Source organism: Erythrolamprus reginae, unplaced genomic scaffold, assembly GCF_031021105.1.
Source record: "Erythrolamprus reginae isolate rEryReg1 unplaced genomic scaffold, rEryReg1.hap1 H_55, whole genome shotgun sequence".
Classification (NCBI taxonomy): domain Eukaryota; kingdom Metazoa; phylum Chordata; class Lepidosauria; order Squamata; family Dipsadidae; genus Erythrolamprus; species Erythrolamprus reginae.
In genome coordinates this window covers 125,354-151,028 of record NW_027248512.1, presented here as the reverse complement: position 1 = coordinate 151,028, position 25,675 = coordinate 125,354, and the positions used below count along the sequence as shown (strand labels likewise).

Here is a 25,675-nt window from a genome sequence, read left to right as displayed (position 1 = left end):
CTGCGAATTGAAGTCCATCCATCTTAAACTTGTCCAAATACTCTTAACTGGACGTTACAATGCTGGATTAGAAACATAGAAGATTGACGGCAGAAAAAGACCTCTTGGTCTATCTAGTCTGCCCTAATACTATTTCCTGTATTTTATCTTAGGATGGATATATGTTTATCCCAGGCATCTTTAAATTCAGTTCCTGTGGATTTGCCAACCACGTCTTCTGGAAGTTTGTTCCAAGCATCTACTACTCTTTCAGTAAAATAATATTTTCTTATGTTGCTTCTGATCTTTCCCCCAACTGACCTCAGATTGTGCCCCCTTGTTCTTTGTTCACTTTTCTATTAAAAACACTTCTCTCCTGAACCTTATTTAATCCTTTAACATATTTAAATGTTTCGATCACGTCCCCCCTTTCCCTTCTGTCCTCCAGACTAGACAGATTGAGTTCATGAAGTCTTTCCTGATACGTTTTATACTTAAGACCTCCCACCATTTTTGTCGCCCGTCTTTGGACCCGTTCAATTTTATCCATATCTTTTTGTAGGTGAGGTCTCCAGAACTGAACAAAGTATTCCAAATGGGGTCTATATAGCGGGATCACAATCTCCCTCTTCCTGCTTGTTATACCTCTAGCTATGCAGCCAAGCATTCTACTTGCTTTCCCTACCGCCTGACCGCACGGTTCACCCATTTGGAGACTGTCGGAAATCACTACCCCTAAATGCTTCTCTTCTGAAGTTTTTGCTAACACAGAACTGCCAATGCAATACTCTGAGGATTCCTTTTCCCCAAGTGCATTATTTTACATTTGGAAACATTAAACTGCAGTTTCCATTGCTTTGACCACTTATCTAGTAAAGCTAAATCATTTATCACAAGGTAATCACAGGGCCATCTGGATTGAAGTTTGCTCATGGAAGGTTCCCTGGGCAATTTGGGACTAAGCTGTTTTCTACCTCGCAGGGTCATTGTGGGAGAAAGTAACAGGAAGAAAACTATGTGTTGGCCTGCCACATATTATGCATTGGACTGTATTCGTGTTGTGGGAATTTGGAAGGGGTTGCTTCATGAAGGAAATGTCTAGCTCAATCCTAGGTGATATTCCATTTTTTTAAAATTTGTTTGTTCCTTCATTTTATTTATTCATTTGTCTAATACACAAATACATAGGAAGAAAGATAGACATGTGATAATATAAAAGAGGGTGAAAGTGAACTTAGAGGAGAGGATATATGAAAGAAAGAGAATATATATGATAAGTGAGAGAAAGGAAAGACAATTGGACAGGGGACGAAAGGCACATCAGTGCACTTATGTACGCCCCTTAATGGCCTCTTAGGAACCTTGAGAGGTCAATCGTGGAGAGTCTAAGGGAGAAGTGTTGGGGGTTAGGGGTTGACACAATTGAGTTCCACGCTTCGATAACTCGGTTGTTGAAATCATATTTTTTACAGTCAAGTTTGGAGCGGTTCGTATTAAGTTTGAATCTGTTGTGTGCTCTTGTGTTATTGCAGTTGCATCTGAAGTAGTCATTGACCGGTAGGACGTTGCAGCATATGATCTTGTGGCCAATACTCAAATCTTGTTTTAGGCTCCGTAGTTCTAGGCTTTCTAGGCCCAGGATTGTTAGTCTATTTTCGTAGGATATTCTGTTTCGAGTGGAGGAGTGAAGGGCTCTTCTGGTGAAATATCTTTGGACCATATAAGATAAAAGAAGGATGCAAGCATGTTACACAGTAATGAATGCTGAATCATAGGGTGTAAATTGCAATCTGATTGGGTCAGAGCATTATAAAATGCAAAGCAACTTTACAATGATTGTTGGCTGTTGTCGGTGGTAATGTTGTTAGTTGGCTGGCTGGAGCAGTTTTGAGTGTGAGTTAGAGCTGTAGTGTTGATACGGAGAAACCTGGATTGGTTTAGTATCTAGTAATGTAGCCATAACAAATTCCTTCTAGACTCTCAAGGTCATCCTTTGTTCGACACCTGCCTGGACTTTGATGGGAGTAACGGAGACGTTGGCATGAAGGAGACTGGTCAAAGTGATGAAATTGGTGTGTGTGTGTGGGAACAAGGGAATGAATTTTAAACTGGGTGAGGAAAGCCCGGTAGGCTTAGATTTGGGTTTCTCACAGATTTGCCCACATGGCTCTGATAATAAATTGGAACTTTGAGGAATATTATGTCTTGCACTCTGATTTAATTTTGGGTGTTACTTGGAACCCTGACACTATACACACTGCTTGGGCCTCTGGGTGGATTTACAAAGTGAATTTTAATTTAATTTAATGTATTTATTTATTACAACAGAAATAAATACAAATACACAACGTGTATGAAATTAATATTAAAAAATTCTAAAAATTCTAAACACCCCATTTTCCTAAAAACAACCATCCACATTCATCCAATTGGACTAACCATTTGTTATTAAATGCTACCAATGAATAAAACCCCAACCCTTTGCAGAGCTTCAAATATTACCGGCGATGTTAAATCTGGTTTTTATTTTTATTTTTCCTGATCAGGTGTGTGATACTGCTAAATGGATTTTTTCTTTGCCTGAAAATTAACTTTGCACTTTCTCTGCTCTCATTGGAGATCTAATCTTTATAGCAGCCTCTTAAAATATTATTCCCTAAAATATTATTCTGTTTCACCAAACTTCCTCAAAAGGCATATCCTGCTGTACAGGTAATCCTCAAGCAACGATGATTTTATTTAGGGACTGTTGTGGTTAGCTCTGGCCCAGCTCCTGCCCCAAGGACTGTGGATGTGGGGGAGACATCCACATGCTGCAGGCCTGTTTTGCCCCCGGTGGAATCTGCTGATGAAGGCTCCTCTGACCAAGAAGACATGAGTGACAGGAAGGAGGGGAGAGTGGCAGACAGCTCAGAAGGAGATCAATTATCTAGCTCCTCCTTGGATTCGGAACAAGAGTTAATGATACAGCCACACATGCGGAGAGCGATGCATAGGCAGCAACAACTGAGAGATTATTATCAAAGAAAATGAGGCCACCTGTGGTTGGGTGGGGCTGTGGTCATTAGTGAGGCTGCTATAAATAGCAGCCTGTGGGTTTGGCCATTGTGGAGGATTATCTGATCGTTGTGTTTCGTGACTGCTTTACTGACTTTGACCTTTTGTGTGCTGATTTTTCCCCGCTTTGAAACTAAACCAGAGCAAAGTGTGTTTCACTTTGTGAAAGAAGAAGGACTGTGAATTGCCTCACAGCTGCAAGCTAAGTATCACAGAACTGATAAGGGACTTGTACCAATTACCAGTTTGGTTGGAGACCAGTGCTCTTTGCTATACCAAAAGAGGGCTTAGTTTAAGTGAATTTTCATTATAAAGAACATTGTTTTGAATTTTCAAACGTGTGTGTGTCTGAAATTTGTACCTGTGAATTTTTGGGAGGATTCTACCAGAGAGCCCGACAGAACAGGGACCAAAGTTACAACTCTGAAATAAAGCGATTTATGGCTGTTTTTTTCACGCTTAGGACCTCTGCAGCATCCTCCCTAGTCACTTGGATCAAAATCCCGACATGTGGCCATTGACTCTTATTTATGACGGTCGGAGTCACACAAGGGCGTGTGTGTCAGTTGATTCTCCTTTTACAACCTCCTGGCAAGCAAAGCAAACCAGATTTGCTTAACAACTTGGGTTAATAACTTAAAGAGACTGTGGTGATTCGCTTAACAACGGTGGCCAGACAGGTCGCAAAATGGGACAAAGTAATTACTTAACCACTGCCTCATTTAGCAACAGGAATTTGGTGTGTGTGTGTGTGTGTGTGTGTGTGTGAATTTTTGGTCGTAAGTTGAGGACTACCTGTGACACAATGCCAGATACAGTATCTCATTTGCCACATATGGGAATGATGGTTTTACCGCGTGGGCAAAAGAGAATCAGAAGACGGTTTGTTGTGCCAGCTCATGGACTGTTCCCAATCCCCTGAATCCTCTTCTGATTCCCAACCCCACTTCTAGGACCCAAACGAGGGCTCCCCCACCCCCAAATTTTCTGCTGCTTGCCCAATTTGCACAATCGCTTAGACTTGCCCAATTGCAAAGCTTTAAATTTGCACAGGTTTGCACAACTGCAAAGATTCAGATTTGCACAATTGCAAATTGTTTAATTTAGAGAAAGCTTTAGATTTGCCCAATTGCAAAGATTTAGATTTGCACAATTGCAAATAATTCAATTTAGAGAAAGCTTTAGATTTGTCCAATTGTAAAGATTTAGATTTCCACAATTTGCACAATTGCTTAGATAAGGGGCTTGTTTGTAAGGGGAGTGCATAAGCACACCATGGTGCCTACCGTCCCTGTCCTACTTTCCTATTGTCCAAATTTACCTATACAGTATACCTACTTGCTTGATTCTTGACAATTCTTCTTTTATGTACACTGAGAGCATATGCACCAAAAACAAATTCCTTGTGTGTCCAATCACATTGGGCAATAAAAATTCTATTCCATTCTATTCTATTCTTTTGTTTATGTCCCATACCATACCTATTTTATATATATAAACATGTGACATATATATATATATATATATATATATATATATATATATATATAATATATATATATATATATATATATATATATATATATATATATATATATATATATGTAGATTGTTCTGAGTTCGGGTTTTGCCCTGTGTAATGTTTTGCATGTCTATGCGACGTTTCGGCGAAATCACATTCACCATCATCAGGCTGAAGTTCCAATATATATTAACCTAGACCAAAACAGAGGAGTTTGGTGGGGTGGGGGAGAAGGATATATATATATATATGAAACTAGCAACCTTCCTCCTCCCCCTCCTCCTCTTTTCTCTGGGAGAGGGGGGATAATATCCATTAGTCACTATGGAAACCCAAATAGCTCCAGGAAGGGCCCATTTGCCAGCCTTCCCAAAAGCATCTGAGAAATCAATTTGTAGTCCAAAGGATGAGAGGTCGGCAAAAAGGAAGGAATGCTTGGATTGGTCTGGCCAGCTGGGGTCCCTTAGCCTTGAAAGGACTCATTTAACAACGCCATAATCCCTTGCGGGGTGGAGTCTGGGCAACTGAATGGAGCTAGCAGAGGGTTTTAATGACCGGATGCCTTTCCTGTCACTCATGTGGAGTGTTGTTTTTTTCTCTCTCCAGCAGATATATTCTCAGTGTGCTCAGAGAGAGAAATATTGGCCTCTACCTAGGATCGAACTCACAGCCTCCTGCTGCTGATTGTGAGGGGAGAGCTCCACCTCTAGGCCACTGCACTGGTCCTTGCTGCAAAATTTAGAAACTACCACTAGGTGGCAGTAAAAAGAGACTAGTGTCTCTCTGGAGCCATCTAGGGATGGCCCGGAGATTTGCAGTCTAGGTGTTGGGTACTTAGCAGCCCTCCACTTACGACAGCAATTGAAACCCTAAATTTAGTGAGTGAGTCTTCCTCCCTTTTATGACCTTTCTGGCCACAGTTGTTAAATAAATTATTCGATTTAATTTAAATTTAATTTATTCAGATTTATAAGCCACCCAACTCCTCGCGGATTATTGCAGTTGTTAAATTAGTAACCTTGCTTTAGGTTGTCGACTGCTCGTCAGAAGGCGGCAAAACAGGGTGACAAGAGGCTGAGACACTGTTATAAATATGAGTCCATTGCCAGGCATCTGGTTTTAGATCGTGTGACAGGGAGAAAGTGATGTGCCGGTGCCTGGAGGCTGTTGGGGTCTGGATGGGTGTCAAAAGACTCAAACTCAACCCGGATAAGACGGAGTGGCTGTGGGTCCTGCCTCCCAGGGACAATTCCATCTGTCCGTCCATTACCCTGGGGGGGGGGGGGAAGTATTGACCCCCTCATAGAAGGTCCGCAACTTGGGCATCCTCCTCGATCCACAGCTCACCAGTTGTGACCCTACCTGGACCGGGACTCACTGCTCACAGTCACTCATGCCCTCATCACCTCGAGGCTCGACTACTGTAACGCTCTCTACATGGGGCTACCTTTGAAAAGTGTTCGGAAACTTCAGATCGTGCAGAATGCAGCTGCGAGAGCAATCATGGGCTTCCCCAGGTATGCCCAGGTTACACCAACACTCCGCAGTCTGCATTGGTTGCCGATCAATTTCCGGTCACAATTCAAAGTGTTGGTTATGACCTATAAAGCCCTTCATGGCATCGGGCCAGAATATCTCCGGGACCGCCTTCTGCCGCACGGAAAACCCCAACCTTTGCGCATTTGCGGCAGATACACGAAAACCAGCGGACTGCGCACCATAGGTTCGCCACCACAGTCTTACTCCTTCTCCTACTATCTCCTTACCCAGATCCTTCAACTCTACGTGTCCAAGCACGTACAAGCCACTTTTCTTGAGGTCGTTGATGAAACGGATGAGCTGGAGGGAGGTCCGTGGATTCCGCACCATCAGCAACACTTGGGGGCGCCAGAATTTGACGTGCTCTTTGCGGCTGTCCAAGAGCAGCAGGTACTTGCGGACCTGGGTGCGAAAGAAGCGCGAGGGTCAGATAGAACAACAACAAAACAAGGTTAGGATTCTTTTGCCTAAGGAATTTTATTCAGCAGCCTTTTCGTCCCAATCAGTATTTCTCAACTTCTGGAAGTTTAAAGTTCCAATAGGTTGAGAAAAACGGATCTAAATGGACCGCAGTCCCAAATACTATCCAGGTTGGGGATGATGGGAGCTGTTGTCCCATCATGAAGGATGGCTATAAAATTGCTCTACAATTTTAATAGGTGGAGGATCACAATCAAGTTCCAAGAGATTGTTTCAGCCGGTGTGTAAATTTAATAGTATTAGAACTTGTTGCAGAAAAATTTCCAGAAGCACAAGATGTTTGATTCAGTTGGATTCATCAACTGCTTTATGTACAAGAATACAGATGAAGTAAATTTTATAATACCAATAGAGATTCTTCTTCAAGTAGTTACAGGTAGCAGAGAACAGTCAGTTTCATTTCTGCAGAGCAGACAAACACAGAGTGAGCAAGATAGCAGAGTGGACTGAGCCACGCCCAGCCTTAAGCTTAAGGTTTCAGTTTCGATTCTCTGCACAGACTCAGAAGTGGTGAGCTCCCGTTGGCTGACTGAGTTACTATGCCTATTCATTGGCTAACCTTGTTACCATTGGCTCTCCCAGTTTATGAATATTCTAACCCAGGGGTCTCCAACCTTGGCAACTGTACGACTTGTGGACTTCAACTCCCAGAATTCCTCAACCAGGATGCACTGGCTGAGGAATTCTGGGAGCTGAAGCCCACATGTCGTAAAATTGCCAAGGTTGGAGAACCCTGTTCTAACAAACAGCAATTCAAACAGGGGTTTCGACACATATTTTTACTATAGCCCTTGTTTTACAACTGTCCGTTTAGTGACTGGTTGGCTAGTCTAGTGAAGAGAAGGACCAGGGGAGACATGATAGCAGTGTTCCAATATTTGAGGGGCTGTCAGAGAGAGGAGAAAAAGAATGATGGATGGAAACTGATCAAGGAGAGATTCAGCCTGGAAATAAGGAGGAACTTTCTGATAGTGATTCCTTCCTTCCTTCCTTCCTCCCCTCCTGTTTCCTCCTTCTCTTTTCCATCCTTCCTTCTGTCCCTCTCCTTCTGTCCCTTTCTTTCCATCCCTTTCCTTCCTTCCTTCTCTCTCTTTCCTTCCCTCCCTCTCCTTTCTTGTTTCCTCCCTCCCCTTTTCTTCCTTGCTTATTTCCTCTCCCTTTCCCCTCCCTCTCCTTCCTTCTTCCCTTCCTCCTTCCCTCCCTCCCTTTCCTTCCTTCCTTTCCTTCTTTCCTTCCCTCCCTCTTCTTTCCTGTTTCCTCCCTCCCTTTCCTCCCTCCCTCCCTCCCCTTTTCTTCCTTCTCCCTTTCCTCTCTCCCCCTTTCCCCAGCTCTTCCTTCCTTCCTCCCCCCACCCCCACCCTCCCATTTCCAAACCAGCCGCCTGCCTTATCTCTGCGTCCCTCTCCCCCCAAATGAACTGGGGGGCTCAAAGAGGCATCCAAAAAGCCTTCAGCTTCTCTGCCCGGGATTATGTCCTCTCTTGCCTCCTTTCCTGCTCTGTGTAAATTTATGCAAAGGCCTTTTGGAAAGAAAAAACCCAGAAAGAAAAAACCCTTCAACCCCGAACGCTGCCGCTGCAGACGTGTGATGGAAATGACATTAAAGAAATAAGAAAAAGGGGGAAGGAGGGAGGCAGAGAGGGAGGGAGGGGCTGAGCCTATTTGGCTGACAAAGTCGCCCCCGACTCTTCTTATTATCTGCCAACCAGGCGGAGGAGTTGTGGACTTGGAGCCCCGCCAGACCCCTTCAACCCGGCGATCCCTGCTTTGTTCAGAGCCCTCCGTTCCCCCAACAGACAGCTGTCCAGTCTCCGGTTGAAGATTTGCAGCCGGTGAATGGCTGCCTGGCTCTCGAGGTAATTGCTTTCATTGTCCTGGCCTTATCCTCCAAAAACCTTCCTTGCAGCGTCCAGCTGAACGCTCTCTCGACTTGCAAAAAATGGCCCCATCTCGCCGGCCCTTCAGAGCAGCCTCAGTAATGACCTATTGGCATCGGACCAGAATACCTACGAGACCCCCTTCTGCTGCATGAATCCCACAGAGTTGGCCTCCTCCAGGTCTCGTCGACAAAACAATGCCGTCTGGTGGGGCCCAGGGGAAGAGCCTTCTCTGTGGCGGCCCCGGCCCTCTGGAATCAACTCCCCCCAGAGATTCGGACTGCCCCCACCCTCCTCGCCTTCTGTAAAATGTTGAAGATTCACCTTTGCCGCCAGGCGTCCTTTTTTCGCTGACCTTTATTATGTTTATGTTCAGTCGGACTGAGTGTGTATGGTTTGTATAACAATGTATTTTAAATTAGTTTTTTTAATTTTTTAACATTAGATTTGTATTTATATTGTAGCTGTTATGTTGTGAGCCACCCTGAGTCTACGGAGAGGAGCAGCATACAAATCTAATCAATAACAATAACAACAACAACAATATTATTATTATTATTATTATTATTTAGTTTCTAATGGCATAAAAATTTAGGTACGAGCTGGTCCTCGACTTACGACGGTTCATTTAGAGATCGTTCGAAATCACGACGGCACGAAAAAAAGCGACCTAGGAGTCTGTTTTTCACAGTTAAAGACCGTTGCTTTGTGTCCTATAGAATAGTCAGTAACAATCCAAGTCATTCACAGAGACACCAATCAATCATATACATATACAAACCGAGATTAGGACACACCGTTCTCTATGTACAGCAATTCTACGAGGGTCACCCAGAAAGTTCCTTCCAATTCTGTTGTTGTTTCTGTTGTTGTTTTTGTTGTTGCCGTTGTTATTGCTGTTGTTGTTGTTGTCTTTATGATGATGATGATGATGATGATGATGATAATGATGTCAGTACAACACAGCAAATGAGATCACTATACTGGATTTCGTATTTCATCACCAGTCGGGCGCTTCCCAAGCACCTAGGACTGCGTGATGTAGCGGCGAATTATGTCTGCCGATCCCAGTAAAGCAGCATTTTGCAATTGACAGATGGAGATTTTGTCAATTCCGATGGTTTTCAAATGTCCGCTGAGATCCTTTGGCCCTGCGCCCAGCGTGCCAAGTACCACTGGGACCACTTTCACTGGCTTATGCCAGAGTCGTTGCAGCTCGATTTTTAGATCTTCGTATTTCACTAATTTCTCTAGCTGCTTCTCCTCGATTCTGCTGTCCCCTGGGATTGCGATGTCGATGATCCATACTTTCTTTTTCTCCACGATCACAATGTCTGGTGTGTTATGCTTCAGAATTCGGTCAGTCGGAAGTCGGAAGTCCCACAGTAGTTTTCCTTGCTCATTTTCGACCACTTTTTCGGGCTTATGATCCCACCAGTTCTTTGCCGCTGGGAAATGGTAGTTCCGGCACAAGTTCCAGTGGATCATCTGTGCCACAGCATCATGTCTATGCTTGTAGTCAGTCTGTGCGATCTTTTTGCAGCAGCTGAGTATGTGATCAATTGTTTCATCTGTTTCTTTACAGAGTCTGCACTTTGGATCGTATGTTGATTTTTCAATTCTGGCTTTGACAGCATTTGTTCTAATGGCCTGTTCTTGTGCTGCCAGTATTAGTCCTTCTGTATTATTATTATTATTATTATTATTATTATTATTATTATTATTATTATTATTATTATTATCATCATTATCATTATTATTATTGACTAAGGATGACATGATAGTATTCCAGTATTTGAAGGACAGCCACAAAAAAGAGGGAGTAAAACTATTTTCCAAAACACCAGACGGCAGAATAAGAAACAATGGATGGAAAATAACCAAGGAGAGCAGCAATGTGGAATTAAGGATGAATTTCTTAACAGTGGGAACAATTAGCCAGCGGAATAGCTTGCCACTAGAAGTTGTGGGTGCTCCATCACCGGTGGTTTTTAACAAGAGACTGAACCGCCCCTTGTCTGAAATAGTAGAGGGTCAACTGCTTGAGCAGGGGGTTAGATTAGAAGACCCCCAAGGTCTCTCCCAGCTCTATTCTGATTGATTGATCACCATGCACCAAGTCAAGACCAAGAGGAGGCCAAGGGACCGCTAACGCATTTATGTCTTGGGCTGCTAACATTTGTCTTCACTACCAGCAACCGCTGTATTTCATCAGCCTCCGTCAGGTCACATCACCCCGGCTAAGTAAACGTTACTCCTCAGATTTATTCCCCTCGCTGCTGCTCGGCCAGTGGGAGAATCTCTGGTTACTCGCCCCGGGTTTCGGCTCTTGATTGCCTGCAATCTGTCACTGCCTCTCGGCCAAACGTTCCCCGGGTCTGTCGCTGCGAGGAACTAAAGATATTAAACGGCGAGAAATCCCCAAGTGGCTTTTGGGAGATTTGCTGCTCTCTCGCCTGCCCTGGGCCTCTTGTTTCAATCTTATTTTATTTTTATTTATTTATTTATTCATTTGTCCAATACACAAATACATAGGAAGAAAAATACACATGTGATAATATAAAAGAGGGTGAAAGAGGACTTAGAGGAGAGGATATATGAAAGGAAGAGAATATATATCATAGGTGAAAGAAAGGAAAGACAATTGGACAGGGGACGAAAGGCACACCAGTGCACTTATGTACGCCCCTTACTGGCCTCTTAGGAACCTGGAGAGGTCAATTGTGGCTCTAAGGGAGAAATGTTGGGGGTTAGGGGTTGACACAATTGAGTCCGGTAATGAGTTCCACGCTTCGATAACTCGATTGTTGAAATCATATTTTTTACAGTCAAGTTTGGTGCGGTTCATATTAAGTTTGAATTTGTTGTGTGCTCTTGTGTTGTTGAAAAACTAAAAAAAGTGACCCTCCCTAGCCATAAAGTGACCCTTGGTGAAGGCAGGGCTGGCTACGGCCAGATGGAGGTCCAAGAGGGGAGGGAAGAGATGGGTGGATTTAAATATGGCTCCAACGAATAAGTTTAAGAAAAAAGGGGGCCATGCTTGGAATATTGCATCCAGTTTTTGTTGCCGAAATATATTTTAAAAAAAGATGTTGAAACTCTGGAAAGAATGCAGAGGAGCGAACAAAAGTGATTAGAGGAATGGAGGCTGAAACATATAGAACAGAATAGAAAAAGTGCAGAGAAGAGCAACAAAGAGGATTAGGGCAGTGTTTCCCAACCTTGGCAACTTGAAGATATCTGGACTTCAACTCCCAGAATTCCCCAGCCAGCATTCACTGGCTGGGGAATTCTGGGAGTTGAAGTCCAGATATCTTCAAGCTGCCAAGGTTGGGAAACACTGGATTAAGGGACTGAAGACTAAAAACATACGAAGAGCGGTTGCAGGAACTGGGAATGGATAGTCTAGCAAAGAGAAGGACCAGGAGAGACATGAGAGCAGTCTTCCAATATTTGAGGGTGTTGTGGTTAGCTCTGGCCCAGCTCCTGCCCCAAGGACTGTGGATGTGGGGGAGACATCCACATGCTGCAGGCCTGTTTTGCCCCCGGTGGAATCTGCTGATGAAGGCTCCTCTGACCAAGAAGACATGAGTGACAGGGAGGAGGAGAGTGGGGCAGACAGCTCAGAAGGAGATCAATTATCTAGCTCCTCCTTGGATTCGGAACAAGAGTTAATGATACAGCCACACATGCGGAGAGCGATGCATAGGCAGCAACAACTGAGAGATTATTATCAAAGAAAATGAGGCCACCTATGGTTGGGTGGGGCTGTGGTCATTTAGTGAGGTTGCTATAAAGAGCAGCCTGTGGGTTTGGCCATTGTGGAGGATTATCTGATCATTGTGTTTCGTGACTGCTTTGCTGACTTCGACCTTTGTGTGCTGATTTTTCCCCGCTTTGAAACTAAACCAGAGCAAAGTGTGTTTCACTTTGTGAAAGAAGAAGGACTATGAATTGCCTCACAGCTGCAAGCTAAGTATCACAGGACTGATAAGGGACTTGTACAAATTACCAGTTTGTTTGGAGACGAGTGCTCTTGGCTATACCAAAAGAGGGCTTGGTTTAAGTGAATTTTCATTAGAAAGAACATTGTTTTGAATTTTCAAACGTGTGTGTGTCTGAAATTTGTACCTGTGAATTTTTGGGAGGAGTCTACCAGAGAGCCTGACAGAACAGAGGGTCAGGCTGTTTTCCAATGCACTAGAAGGCCAGACAAGGAATAATGGATGGAAACTGACCAAGGAGAGACGCCACCTGGAAATAAGGATGAATTTCTTGACAGTGAGAACAATTAACCAGTGGAACAGCTTGCCATCAGAAGTTGTGAATGCTCTAACACTAGATAACCATTTGTTTGAAGTGGTGTAGGGTTTCCTGCCTAAGCAGGGGGTTGGACTAGAAGACCTTCAAGGTCCCTTTCAACTCTGTTATTTTATTCTGTTCTGTTCTGTTCCTACCAGACTCCAAGGTCAGTAAAATGAGGACCTAGATTGTCAGGGGAAATAGGCTGACTCTCTGTAAACTGCGTAGTGAGGGCTGTAAAGCACTGGGAAGCGGTATATAAGTCAAAGTGCGATTGCTATTCCTTCCTTCTTTCCTCCTTCCTATCCATCCATCCATCCATCCATCCATCCCTGGGGGCAGAGTGTTTAGGGTGCAGTATTGCAGGCTAACTCTGCCCACAGCCTGAACTTGGTTCCTGACAAACTCAAAGTTGACTCAGCCTTCCATCTTTCCAAGGGGGATCAAATGAGGACCTAGATTGTAGGGGGCAATTGGCTGACTCTGTAAACTGCTTAGCGAGGGCTGTAAAGCACTGGGAAGTGGCATATAAGATTAAGTGCTATTGCTATTCCTTCCTTCCCTCCTTCCCTCCTTCCTTCCTTCCTCCCTCCCTCCCTCCCCTTTCCTTCCATCCATCCAGCTCAAAGTTGACTCAGTCTTCCATCCTTCCGAGATGGGTCAAATGAGGACGCAGATTGTTGGGGGCAAGAGGCTGATTCTCTGTAAACGGCTTAGAGAGGGTTGTAAAAGCACTGGGAAGTGGCCTATAAGATTAAGTGCTATTGCTATTTATTCCTTCCTTCCTTCCTTCCTCCCTCCCTCCCTCCCCTTTCCTTCCATCCATCCAGCTCAAGGTTGACTCAATCTTCCATCCTTCTGAGGGGGGTCAAATGAGGGCCTAGATTGTAGGGGGCAATTGGCTGACTCTGTAAACCGCTTAGAGAGGGCTGTAAAGTACTGTGAAGTGGCATATAAGATTAAGTGCTATTGCTATTCCTTCCTTCCTTCCCTCCTATCTTCCTTCCTTCCTTCCTCCATCCCTCCCTCCCCTTTCCTTCCATCCATCCAGCTTAAGGTTGATTCAGCCTTCCATCCTTCTCAGGTGGGTCAAATGAGGACCCAGATTGTTGGGGGCAAGAGGCTGAATCTCTGTAAACTGCTTAGAGAGGGCTGTAAAGCACTGGGAAGTGGCCTATAAGATTAAGTGCTATTGCTATTCCTTCCTTCCTTCCTTCCTTCCTTCCTTCCTTCCTTCCTTCCTTCCGCTCTTGCCCTCCCTTCAGAGTCTCCACGGAGGCTTTTTCCTGAGTCAAGGGCAATGGAGCTCAACCCACAAGGTCGGCAATGCAGGAGGGCGAGCTCTTAATGACAAGGCCCATCCCAAGATGCGCAGAACGGACGGCCTGGCACCGCTACCCAAATGCCAAGCAAACCGCCTGATCAAACAAGCTGATCTGCCCCCAGGGGGGCTTTGCTTTCACCAGGCAGCGCAGTGAAAACAGCAGCTGGCTAATAAGACCCTTCCATTAAACCCCTAACTAGAGCTTTTAAATGTCGGTTTTTATGACACCCAAATTAAAAGGCTGGGCCTGGGCAAAGGGCCCAGTTTTGCCGGGCACGGTTCCCAGGGAAAGGCAGGCAAAGGGCGGGGATCAGACCAGCTGGAAAGGCGAGCCGTCTGCTCGGAAGGGTGGACGCGGGTACGGAAGAGTCCAGGGCAGAAGGAAGCAGATGCAAATTTGGAACGTTATTATATCGGGAAAAAATTAATCTCCAATAAGGATGGCCACCTGCTCCGACATTGGCAATTGAGCGACGGGAGGGGCGAGGGGCCACGAAGATGGAGATGGGCAAACCCTGCTCCTAATGAAATGAAAATTTAATGGAGAGAAAAAAGGAAAGCTGTATATTGATGCAAGGGAAACGATGCAAGTCAGCGGGTAAAGAAGCAATGGCTGGAAACTAACCAAGCAGAGAAGCAACTTAGAACTAAGGAGAAATTTCCTGACAGTTAGAACAATTGATCAGTGGAACGGCTTTCCTCCAGAAGTTGTGAATGCTCCAACACTGGAAGTTTTTAAGAATAGAATAAGAATAGAATTAGAATAGAATTAGAATAGAATAGGATTTTATTGGCCAAGTGTGATTGGACACATAAGGAATTTGTCTTGGTGCATATGCTCTCAGTGTACATAAAAGAAAATATACATTTGTCAAGAATCATGTGGTACGACACTTAATGATTGTCACAGGGGTCAAATAAGCAATGAAGAAACAATCAATATTAATAAAAATCTTAGGATACAAGCAACAAATTTATATAGTTTATACATGGTATGTTTGTGTGTATATCTTGCTTTTAAATAAGGGTTTTTAAGATATAATTATTAGATTTGTTATTGTATATTGTTTTTACTATTGCTGTGAGCTGCCCCGAGTCTACAGAGAGGGGTGGCGTACAAATCTAATAAATGAATGAATGAATGATAATGATAATAATAATAATAATAATAATAATAATAATAATAATAATAATAATTGGAACTTGTGCCAGAACTACTATTTACCAGTGGCAAAGAACTGGTGGGATCATAAGCCTGAAAAAGTGGTCGAAAATGAGCAAGCAAAACTACTGTGGGACTTCCGACTTCAGACTGACCGAATTTTGAAGCATAACACACCAGACATCCTGATTGTGGAGAAAAAGGAAGTATGGATCATCGACATCGCAATCCCAGGAGACAGCAGAATTGAGGAGAAGCAGCAAGAGAAATTAGTGAAATACGAAGATCTAAAAATCGAGCTGCAACGACTCTGGCATAAGCCCGTGAAAGTGGTCCCAGTGGTACTTGGCATGCTGGGCACAGGGCCAAAGGATCTCAGCGGACATTTGAAAACCATCTGAATTGACAAAATTTCCATCTGTCAATTGCAAAAGGCCACTTTACTGGGATCGGCAAACATAATTCGCCGCTACATCACGCACTCCTAGGTGCTTGGGAAGCGCCCGACTGGGGATGAAATATGAAATCCAACACAGTGATCTCGTTTGCTGTGTTGTACTGACATAATAATAATAATTATAATTATAATGAAAGCCTACTGGGTGACTTTGGGCCAATCACCAGGAGACAGTGAGTAATAATAATAATAATAATAATAATAATAATAATAAGAAGAAGAACAACAACAACAAGTTACAGTCATACAGTCATAAGTGGGAGCAGATGGGGGATAGGAATGATGAGAAAAAACTAATAGTAATAGTAGTTCAGACTTAGATGTTAGATAACCATTTGTCTGCAGTGGTGTAGGGTTTCCTGCCTTCTGAAAGTGGGAATGATTAATTAAGTGAAATAGCTTGCCTCCTGCAGTTGCTGGAGTTTTTTTAAAAAATAGACTAGATATCCATTGACCACAACTGCAAAAAGTACTTATGACCACAATGTAAAAAGAATGTTGAGACTCTAGAGCAGTGTTTCCCAACCTTGGCAACTTGAAGATATCTGGACTTCAACTCCCAGAATTCCCCAGCCAGCATTAGCTGGCTGGGGAATTCTGGGAGTTGAAGTCCAAATATCTTCAAGTTGCCAAGGTTGGGAAACACTGCTCTAGAAAGAGTGCAGGGAAGAGTGCATAGGGCACCAGAGGCTAAAATATGTGAAGAACAGTTGCAGGAACTGGGCATGGCTACTTGAATGAAAACAAGGACCAAGGGAAACAGGATAGCAGCCTTCCAATATCTCAGGGGTTGCCCCAAAGAAGAGGGTGTCAAGCTATTCTCCAAAGCACCTGCGGGTAGAACAAGAAGCAATGGGTGGAGGCTGAACAAGGAGAGCAGCAACTTTGAACTAAGGAGAAATTTCTTGACAGAACAATTAACCAGTGGAACTGCTTGCCACCAGAAGTTGTGTGTGCTCCAACACCGGAGGTTTTTAAGAAGATGTTAGATAACCATTTATCAGAAGTCGTGTAGAGTCTCCTGCCTAAGCAGGGGGTTGGACTAGAAGACCTCCAAGGTCCCTTCCAAGTCTTCCGTTGTTGTTGTTGTGGATGATGATAAATAAGATGCTGGCCCTTACCTGGTGGAAGATCAAAGCTTGGCTGATGTAGCCCCAGCTGCTGCTGGGGGACAGGTAATGGAGGGCCACCAGCAGGATGACCATGAAGGCCACACTGGCCGAAGCGTAGATGGGGCTGATGAGGAACACCATCACCACACAGCCGGCAATGCCCAACACACAGGTGTGCCACGTGAAATACTTGAAGGTGGGCCTGAGGAAAGAGAAGAGGTAACAGAGGTTAGCACACGTGGAGTCTCTATTTGGGGTGGGGGAGGGGCTCTGCTTTGAAAGGGGAAATGCCAAGGGCTTGAACTACAGCTCCCGACGCCCAGGAAGAGATGACTGGAGTTGTAGTTTCACATTAAAATCGGTCTGCTCAATGCATCCCTTAGAACTGGGGTGTAAAAGTCACAGCCCGTCATTCCAATATCTATTCTATTCTATATCTGGACTTCCCCCCCATACAGAATAGAATAGATATTGGAATGACGAATAGAATAGAATTAGAACAGAACAGAATAGAAACATAGAAACATTGATGGCAGAAAAAACCCTCATGGTCCATCTAGTCTGCCCTTATACTGTTTCCTGTATTTTATCTTAGGATGGATCTATGATTATCCCACGTCTGCAGGAAGTTTGTTCCGAGCATCTACTACTCTTTCAGTAAAATAATATTTTATCATGTTGCTTTTGATCTTTCCCCCAACTGACTTCAGATTGTGTTCCCTTGTTCTTGTGTTCATATTGGAATGAAGAATAGAATAGAATTAGAATAGAATAGAAATTGGAATGAAGAATAGAATAGAATAGAATTAGAATAGAATAGAATAGATATTGGAATGAAGAATAGAATAGAATTAGAATAGAATAGAACAGAATAGAATAGATATTGGAATGAAGAATAGAATAGAATAGAATAGAACAGAATAGATATGGGAATGAAGAATAGAATAGAATTAGAATAGAATAGATATTGGAATGAAGAATAGAATAGAATTAGAATAGAATAGAATAGATATTGGAATGAAGAATAGAATAGAATAGATATGGGAATGAAGAATAAGAATAGGTTAAGTGAGTTTTGCCCCATTTTACGACCTTTCTTGCTGCACCCTAAGTGGAGGACTACGTGCAGGATAGGTCTGCGTTGGCTACCAATTGGTTTCCGGACCAGAATTAATTAATTAATAATAATAATAATAATAATAATAATAATAATAATAATAATAATTTATTAGATTTGTATGCCGCCCCTCTCCGAAGACTCGGGGCGGCTCACAACAAGCGATAAAACAATATTGTACAGGCACAAATCTAATATTAAGAAAAAACTAAAAAACCCTATCAATTAAAAACCAAACAGCACATACATACCAAACATAAATTATAATAAGCTTGGGGGAAAGGTGTCTCAAATCCCCCATGCCTGGCGGTATAGATGGGTCTTAAGTAGTTTACGGAAGACGAGGAGGGTGGGAGCAGTTCTAATCTCCGGGGGGAGTTGATTCCAGAGGGCCGGGGCCGCCACAGAGAAGGCTCTTCCCCTGGGGCCCGCCAGACGACATTGTTTAGTCGACGGGACCCGGAGAAGGCCAACTCTGTGGGACCTTATCGGCCGCTGGGATTCGTGCGGTAGTAGGCGGTTCCGGAGGTATTCTGGTCCAATGCCATGTAGGGCTTTAAAGGTCATGACCAACACTTTGAATTGTGACCGGAAACTGATCGGCAGCCAATGCAAGCCACGGAGTGTTGTAGAAACGTGGGCAAATCTAGGAAGCCCCACGATAGCTCTCGCGGCTGCGTTCTGCACGATCTGAAGTTTCCGAACACTTTTCAAAGGTAGCCCCATGTAGAGAGCGTTGCAGTAATCGAACCTCGAGGTGATGAGGGCATGAGTGACTGTGAGCAGTGACTCCCTGTCCAAATAGGGCCGCAACTGGTGCACCAGGCGAACCTGGGCAAATGCCCTCCTCGCCACAGCCGAAAGATGATGTTCCAATGTCAGCTGTGGGTCGAGGAGGACGCCCAAGTTGCGCACCCTCTCTGAGGGGGTCAGTAGTTCCCCCCCCAGGGTAATGGACGGACAGATGGAATTGTCCTTGGGAGGCAACACCCACAGCCACTCCGTCTTGTCTGGATTGAGTTTGAGTTTGTTGACACCCATCCAGGCCCCAACAGCCTCCAGGCACCAGCACATCACTTCCACATTAATTAATTGGGCGATATGGAAGTCGAATGATGATGAAGGAAGGAAAAATAATATGGGTAGGATTACAGTTCAAGTATATGTTATAATTTGTATGTTTGCAGAAATATATGAATATTCGTTTCTGGCAAGGAAGGGAATACTTCAGAAGGACCTCTGGAACTCTATAATTTCTTATGAACCCAATGACCTGTGAATCAAACACGATTTATTATATAACTGTAGTAATTATTGTTTTGACACTTTGTCATGTTTTATTGTTGTTTGTAACATAAAATTTGAAAATAAAGAAAAAGAAAATTTTAAAACAAACAAAAAAAGTCCAATTAATAAATAAAATAAAGAGCACGAGGCTTACCAACTTTGCAATTTTAGAACTCTTTACAGAATATAATTTTTAATTGGAGGGGGGGACTCTCTGCGCCACCCCCTCACCCCCATTGTGGATACTCGCTGGACAAATCATTAACAGCCAAAATGTGTTTTGGGGTGGTAATTCCAAGGGAAGTTAAAGGAAATAACAGTCTTTATTTAGGCTTCAACCTGCAGCGTCCCAGAAGACTCGCAGTTGGTTAATAATCTTTCAAGACAATGAATACATAATACATAACTTTTCCCCCCAGCGGGACGATTAAGGGTGTGCAGCGCACTCATCTCTAACCACAAAGTACTTGTGTTGAAAAGGGATTCTGGAATTGCTGTCAGGCTGCTTCTACGCTTCTAAAATGGATGAGTGGCCATCGGGAAAAAAAAATACCCCCACAAAATCCTTTGCATACAAATTTTTATCCCGGACTTTCCTTTCCCTGCCAAACCCATATTGTTCTGGAGTGCCCGGCATTTGGCACCGGAGAAGGTAGAAAAAGTTTGCCAGCAGCTCCTAAAGAAAAGTTGAGGATGTGATGGTAGGAAGCCCAGAGATCTCATCTTAAAGTGAGCCAGCTTGGTTGAGTGGTTAAGGCACCGGCTAGAAAGAGGGGGAGTAGGGAGTTCTAGTCCTGCCTAAGACCTAAAAGCCACTCAGGTGACTTTGGATCAATCACCACGAGGTGGGGAATTCTAGCAACTAAGAAGATTAGGGGACTGGAAGTCAAAATACAATGGTACCTCGTGATACGAACCCCTCGTGATACGAACCTGGGATTCAGAAATTTTTTACCTCTTCTTACGAACTTTTTTCAGCTTACGAACCCACTGCAGATCGTAAAATGGTGCTCCGCTGGGCGCCGCCGCCTGGCTGTCACCTTCTAAAACAGCCGGGGGGCTTCTCGGCATTCTCCCGAACACGAACCTGAACCCGAACTTTTCGGGTTTGGGAGGCCGCCGAGAAGCGCCGCCGCCCGGCTGTCACCTTCTGAAACAGCCGGGGGGCTTCTCGGCGTTCTACTGAATGCCGAACCCGGAGGTTTGGGTTTGGGTTCCGAAGGCTGCTGAGAAGCGCCCGGCTGTTTCAGAAGGTTTCGGCCTCCAGGAAGGACGTCTTCGTGACGTCAAAGCTCCGCCCATGGAATTCCCTATTGGGATTCCCCACCTCCTTTCCAGCTTCAAGATCGGTCGAAAACGCCGCCAATCGCAAAAACGGTGCTCTGCCGGATTACAGCCGGGTGCTTCTCGGCGGCCTCCCGAACCTGAACCCGAATTTCCGGGTTCGGCGTTCGGGAGAATGCCGAGAAGCCCCCCAGATGTTTCAGAAGGTGACAGCCGGGCGGCGACGCCCAGCAGAGCGCCATTTTACGATTTCTTTTCCCTTTGCACGCATTAATCGCTTTTACATTGTTTCCTATGGGAAACAATGTTTCGTCTTACAAACTTTTCCCTTTACGAACCTACTTCCGGAACCAATTAAGTTCGTAAGACGAGGTATTACTGTATATGAAGAACGGTTACAGGAACTGGGCCTGTCTAGTTTAATGAATAGAAGGAGGACGCTGAGAGAGCCCCGCCGCCCGGCTGTTAGCTTTTCAAAAGAGCCGAAAAGTGGCCGGCCAGGAAGGACGTCTTTGTGACGTCAAAGCTCCGCCCATGGAATTCCCTATTGGGATTCCCCACCACCTTTCCAGCCTCCCGACCGGCCCGACAGCTCCGTGGCTTTTTTGAAAAGCTAACAGCTGGGTGGCGGGGCTTCTCAGCGTCCTCCTGAACCCGAACGCTGACCCCGAACTTTTGCCAAAGTTCCAGGTTCGGCGTTTGGGAGAACGCCGAGAAGCCCCCCGGATGGCCTCCCAAACGCCGAACGTCCGGATTCGGCGTTTGGGCGGCAGGTTCATAAGATGGAAAAAGTTCGGAAGAAGAGGCAAAAAATTTCCGAACCCCGGGTTCGTATCTCGGATTGTTTGCATGGCGAGGGGTCTGTATCACGAGGTACCACTGTACTTGGTTATAAAGTTGTATTTCTTGCAGTCGAGTTTGGAGCGGTTTACTTTAAGTTTGTATCTGTTGTGTGCTCATGTGCTGTTATGTTATTGTTATGCTACTTATTGTTTATTTATTTATCTTTCTGTTATGTTATTGTTATGTTGTTATTCTATTCTATTCTATTCCAGTCTATTCCAGTCTATTTCTATTCTATATATTCTATTCCCATTTTTCTTCTAGCGAGACATATCAGCTCCAAAATGCATGTCAACGTCTCCTTTCCTTCATCCCCACCGACCCAAAGTTTGCTTATTTATCTAACAACTGGAACCACAAGTCTCAATTATCTTTCTGTAATCAAGGGAGCTCGGTATCCTCGGAAGGAAGGTTGGCATGGCTTGCACTGCTCGGATCCGGCACAGAAAGTATTGGATCGCTTTTAATTCCAATTCTGGTTTTTCATTTCCAATTGCGGGGAGGATGGGAGGGTGAGGGGGGGGGGGGAACCAGCGGAAAAGGCCATCAATCCTGCGCCGAGGGGGCAGCTTATTGCCAGGCAGGGCCGACGCGGCGGCCTTTCGGCAGCTTAATTAAATTGTTCTCATCTAACCCACTGTCTTATCTCCAACGCGAAGGAAGATTTAAAAAGGAAGCTCTGGACCTCACTTTGCCAGCTTCTCTTGAGTGGAGGGCACCAAGCGGCGGGGAGGGGGGGCACCATGGGTTTCTATTCCCCCCACCTCTGTTCACCCCAATTTAGAGGCCTTAAACATGACCTAAGCATAGCTCATAAAATCATTTGCTACAATGTCCTTCCTGTCAATGACTACTTCAGCTTCAACCACAACAACACACGAGCACACAACAGATACAAACTTAATGTAAACGGCTCTAAACTCGACTGCAGGAAATACGACTTTAGTAACCGATTAGTTGATGCCGGGAACTCACTACCTGATTTTGTAGTATCATCATCAATAGGCTGGCTCTGCTAAAAAGCGCTATTATTAACATGTTGTAAGCCACCCCAAGTCCTTCGGGATTGGGCAGCATAGAAGTCGAATGAATGAATGAATGAATGAGTGAGTGAGTGAGTGAGTGAGTGAGTGAATGAATAATAACCAACACCTTGAATTGTGACCGGAGACTAATAGGAAGCTGGTGCAGCTGGCAGAGCATTGATGTTATATGGGCATACCGATGTACACCCATGACAGCTCTTGTTGCTGCATTCTGGGCTATTTGCAGTCTCCGAACACTTTTCAAGGGTAGCCCCATGTAGAGCGCATTGCAATAATCATGAAGGGAGGTGATAAGTGTGTTTGTTTTTAACAAATCCATGCTGGCTGCTAGTTCTTTTCTAGCAGCTCGGGAATCCACTGCTTGGCTGCCTTTTTCAGGATTTTCCCAGGTATTGATGTCAAGTTGGCAAGGAGCTACCAGCTGCTAAAAAAACCCTACATCCGAAAAAATAAATAAATTGCGGCCTAGAGAGAATACGGAGCTGGATGCAGAATTCAATTTTTTTTTAAAAGGCGGGGGAAAAGCAGATGTAGAGCTCCAAAGTCTGTCACGGCAGGTGTGAAAGGCTTGCACGCTTGTCAGAACGCCACGCGACGATTTCCCAGATGGATCGAGGAGACGCTGAGAATTTGCACGCCTAACAACACCCCCGCGACTGGCAAAACTACAAGAAGATTACAAGACAGCTAACAGGCTCCCAAATGATGGGCCCAGAATTGTGCCGATCCAGATGTTATGTAGATGCAACAAAGGGAGGAGAAGGAGAAGAATGAAGGAGGAGGAGGAGGAGGAGGAGGAGGAGGAGGGTGGATTTACTTGGTAAATCCACAGTAACTGAATTTAAACATGCTGGGATAAACATATATCCACCTTAAGATAAAATACAGGAAATAGTATAAGGGCAGACTAGATGGACCATGAGGTCTTTTTCTGCCGTCAGTCTTCTACGTTTCTATATTTAGAAGAAGAAGAAGAAGGAGAAGAGGAGGAGGAGGAGGAGGAGGAAGAAGAAAAGGAAGAAGAGGAAAAAGAAGAGGAAGAAGAAGGAGAGGAGGAGGAGGAAAAGGAACAACAACAAGAGTTGGAAGGGACCTTGGAGGTCTTCTAGACCAACCCTCTGCTTAGGTAGAAGACCCTGCACCACTTCAGACAAATAGTTATCCAACATCTTCTTGAAACCTTCCAGTGTTGGAACATTCACAACTTCTGGAGGCAAAATGTTCCACGGATTAATTGTTCTGTCTCTCAGCAAATTCCTCCTTAGTTCTAAGTTGCTTCTCTCCTTGTTTAGTTTCCCCCCATTGCTTCTTGTTCTACCCTCAGGTGCTTTGGAGAATAGCTTGACTCCCCCTTCTTTATGAAAACCCCTGAGATACTGGGACCCACGAGCCCTCTCTTTTGCTGGCACAGGATTTAGATTTCCTAGGTACGAAATTTATTCCCCCCCCCCCCCCCATTAAGAATCTATCCATTCTTACAACTGGATTTGAACTACTGAAGTTAGCAGTGTTTTATCCCCCTTTCCTTCCTTTTCCTCTTCCTCACCCCCCCATTTCAAGCACCAAAGTACAGTTCTAAGCCATCCTTTTCTCTCCCACAGCCCCACAAGCCTGCAAACTGGCCAATTATCAATTAGCAGCTACTTAGAAATCAGCACGTTGAGAATTTCCTTCAGAAATGCGGGAGAGAGGAACTGTAGAGTACAGGCACTCAAGAGCTATTCCCCCCCCCCCAGTGAGAATATTTTCACATCCCCCTGAAAAAAAAGGACATTTTGTGAATGCAGATTTGCCTCTCCGCCAATGGTCAGATGTACTTTAGTTTTGAAAAAGGACAATCTTATCGCCCCTTGCAATTTTATTGCTTTTGCAACTCTGCTCAGCTAACATTGCAGTCCCAGGCTGCTTTCTTTCTTTCTTTCTTTCTCTCTCTCTTTCTTTTCTTTCCTTCTTTCTTCCTTCCTTCTCTTATTTTCTTCTTTCTTTCTTTCACTTTCTTTCTTTTCTTTCCTTCTTTCTTTCTTCCTTCCTCTTTTCTTCCTTCTTTCTCTTTTTTTCTTATTCCTTCCTTCCTTCCCTTTTTTCTTCTTTCTTTCTTTCTCTTTCTTTCTTTCCTTTCTTTCCTTCTTTCCTCCTTCCTTCCTTCCTTTTCTTTTTTCTTCTTCTTTCCTTCCTTCTCTTTTTTTCTTCTTTCTTTCTTTCTTTCTTCCTTCCTTCTTTCTTTCTCTTTTTCTTCTTTCTTTCTTTCTTTCACTTTCTTTCCTTTCTTTCCTTCTTTCTTCCTTCTTTCATCCTTCCTTCCTTCTTTTTCTTTTTTCTTCTTCTTTCCTTCCTTCCTTCTCTTTTTTTCTTCTTTCTTTCTTTCCTTTCTTTCCTTCCTTCCTTCCTTCCTTCTTTCTTTCTGGATTGGATTTGTATGCCACCCATTTGTATGCTGACTTGGGGCGGCTCACAACATAACAAAACAATATACATATCTATATATGTATAGATATATTGCTGAGTTGCAAAAGGTGATCACAAGATACCCCTCCCCCCAAGGTGACTGTCACCGTCATAAATATGAATCAGCATCCTGAATTTTGATCATATGACCCTGGAGCTGCTGCAGTAGTCGTTGAGTGTCAAAAAAACAGTCATAAGTCAGAGATGTTGTAATTTTGAACGGTCACTAAATGAACTGTTGTAAGATGAGGACTATATATTTTTGCTGAATTGAAAATGAAGGGAGATCTATCGAGTATAGATCAATTCCGAGGTTGTTTCCTCTCATCAGCTAGCCATACCCTTACTGGGATTTGAACTTGCAGCCTTTGACTTGTAAGGCAGAGAATTAACCTCTAGGCCGCAGGATCTCTTCCTTTCAGCTTTGTACCAGGGAAGTGTTAGTTAGTTAGCCAGCTAGTTAGTTATCTAGTTAGTTATTTGATTTCTATGTCACCCCTCTCCGAGGACTTGGGGCAACATAGAAATCTATAAATTATATGTTTTTTCTGTCGAATCACCGTGGCATACCCAAATATGAGAGGAGCTCAATACTTCCTTTTGCCTCTCAGCCCAACCCAGGGCCATATCTGTTCTGCTGGGCTCTATGGTATGAGTCTCCTGAAAATTCAAAGGTACAAATTTCAGACACACACACACACACTTGAAAGTTCAAAAACAATGTTCTTTATCACAAAAATTCAAAAGAAACAAAGCACCATTTTTGTATTGCAAAGAGCACTCGTCCCAAAACAACCTGGTAGTCTGTACAATCCCCTTAAGTAGTAATAATAATAATAATAA

At 44.1% G+C, this 25,675-nt stretch overlaps 1 protein-coding gene across 1 annotated transcript in view; it reads right to left on the bottom strand.

The window, feature by feature from the left end:
• LOC139155779 (solute carrier family 12 member 9-like) overlaps positions 1-25,675 on the bottom strand; it is a 123,045-nt gene that overhangs the window by 4,489 nt on the left and 92,881 nt on the right. The window contains exons 10-11 of the mRNA XM_070731048.1: positions 16,820-17,012; positions 6,325-6,499 (exon numbers count right to left, since the gene is read on the bottom strand). Of these exons, the coding sequence (XP_070587149.1) occupies positions 6,325-6,499; positions 16,820-17,012 (368 nt within the window). The remainder of the gene's footprint in view (positions 1-6,324; positions 6,500-16,819; positions 17,013-25,675) is intronic.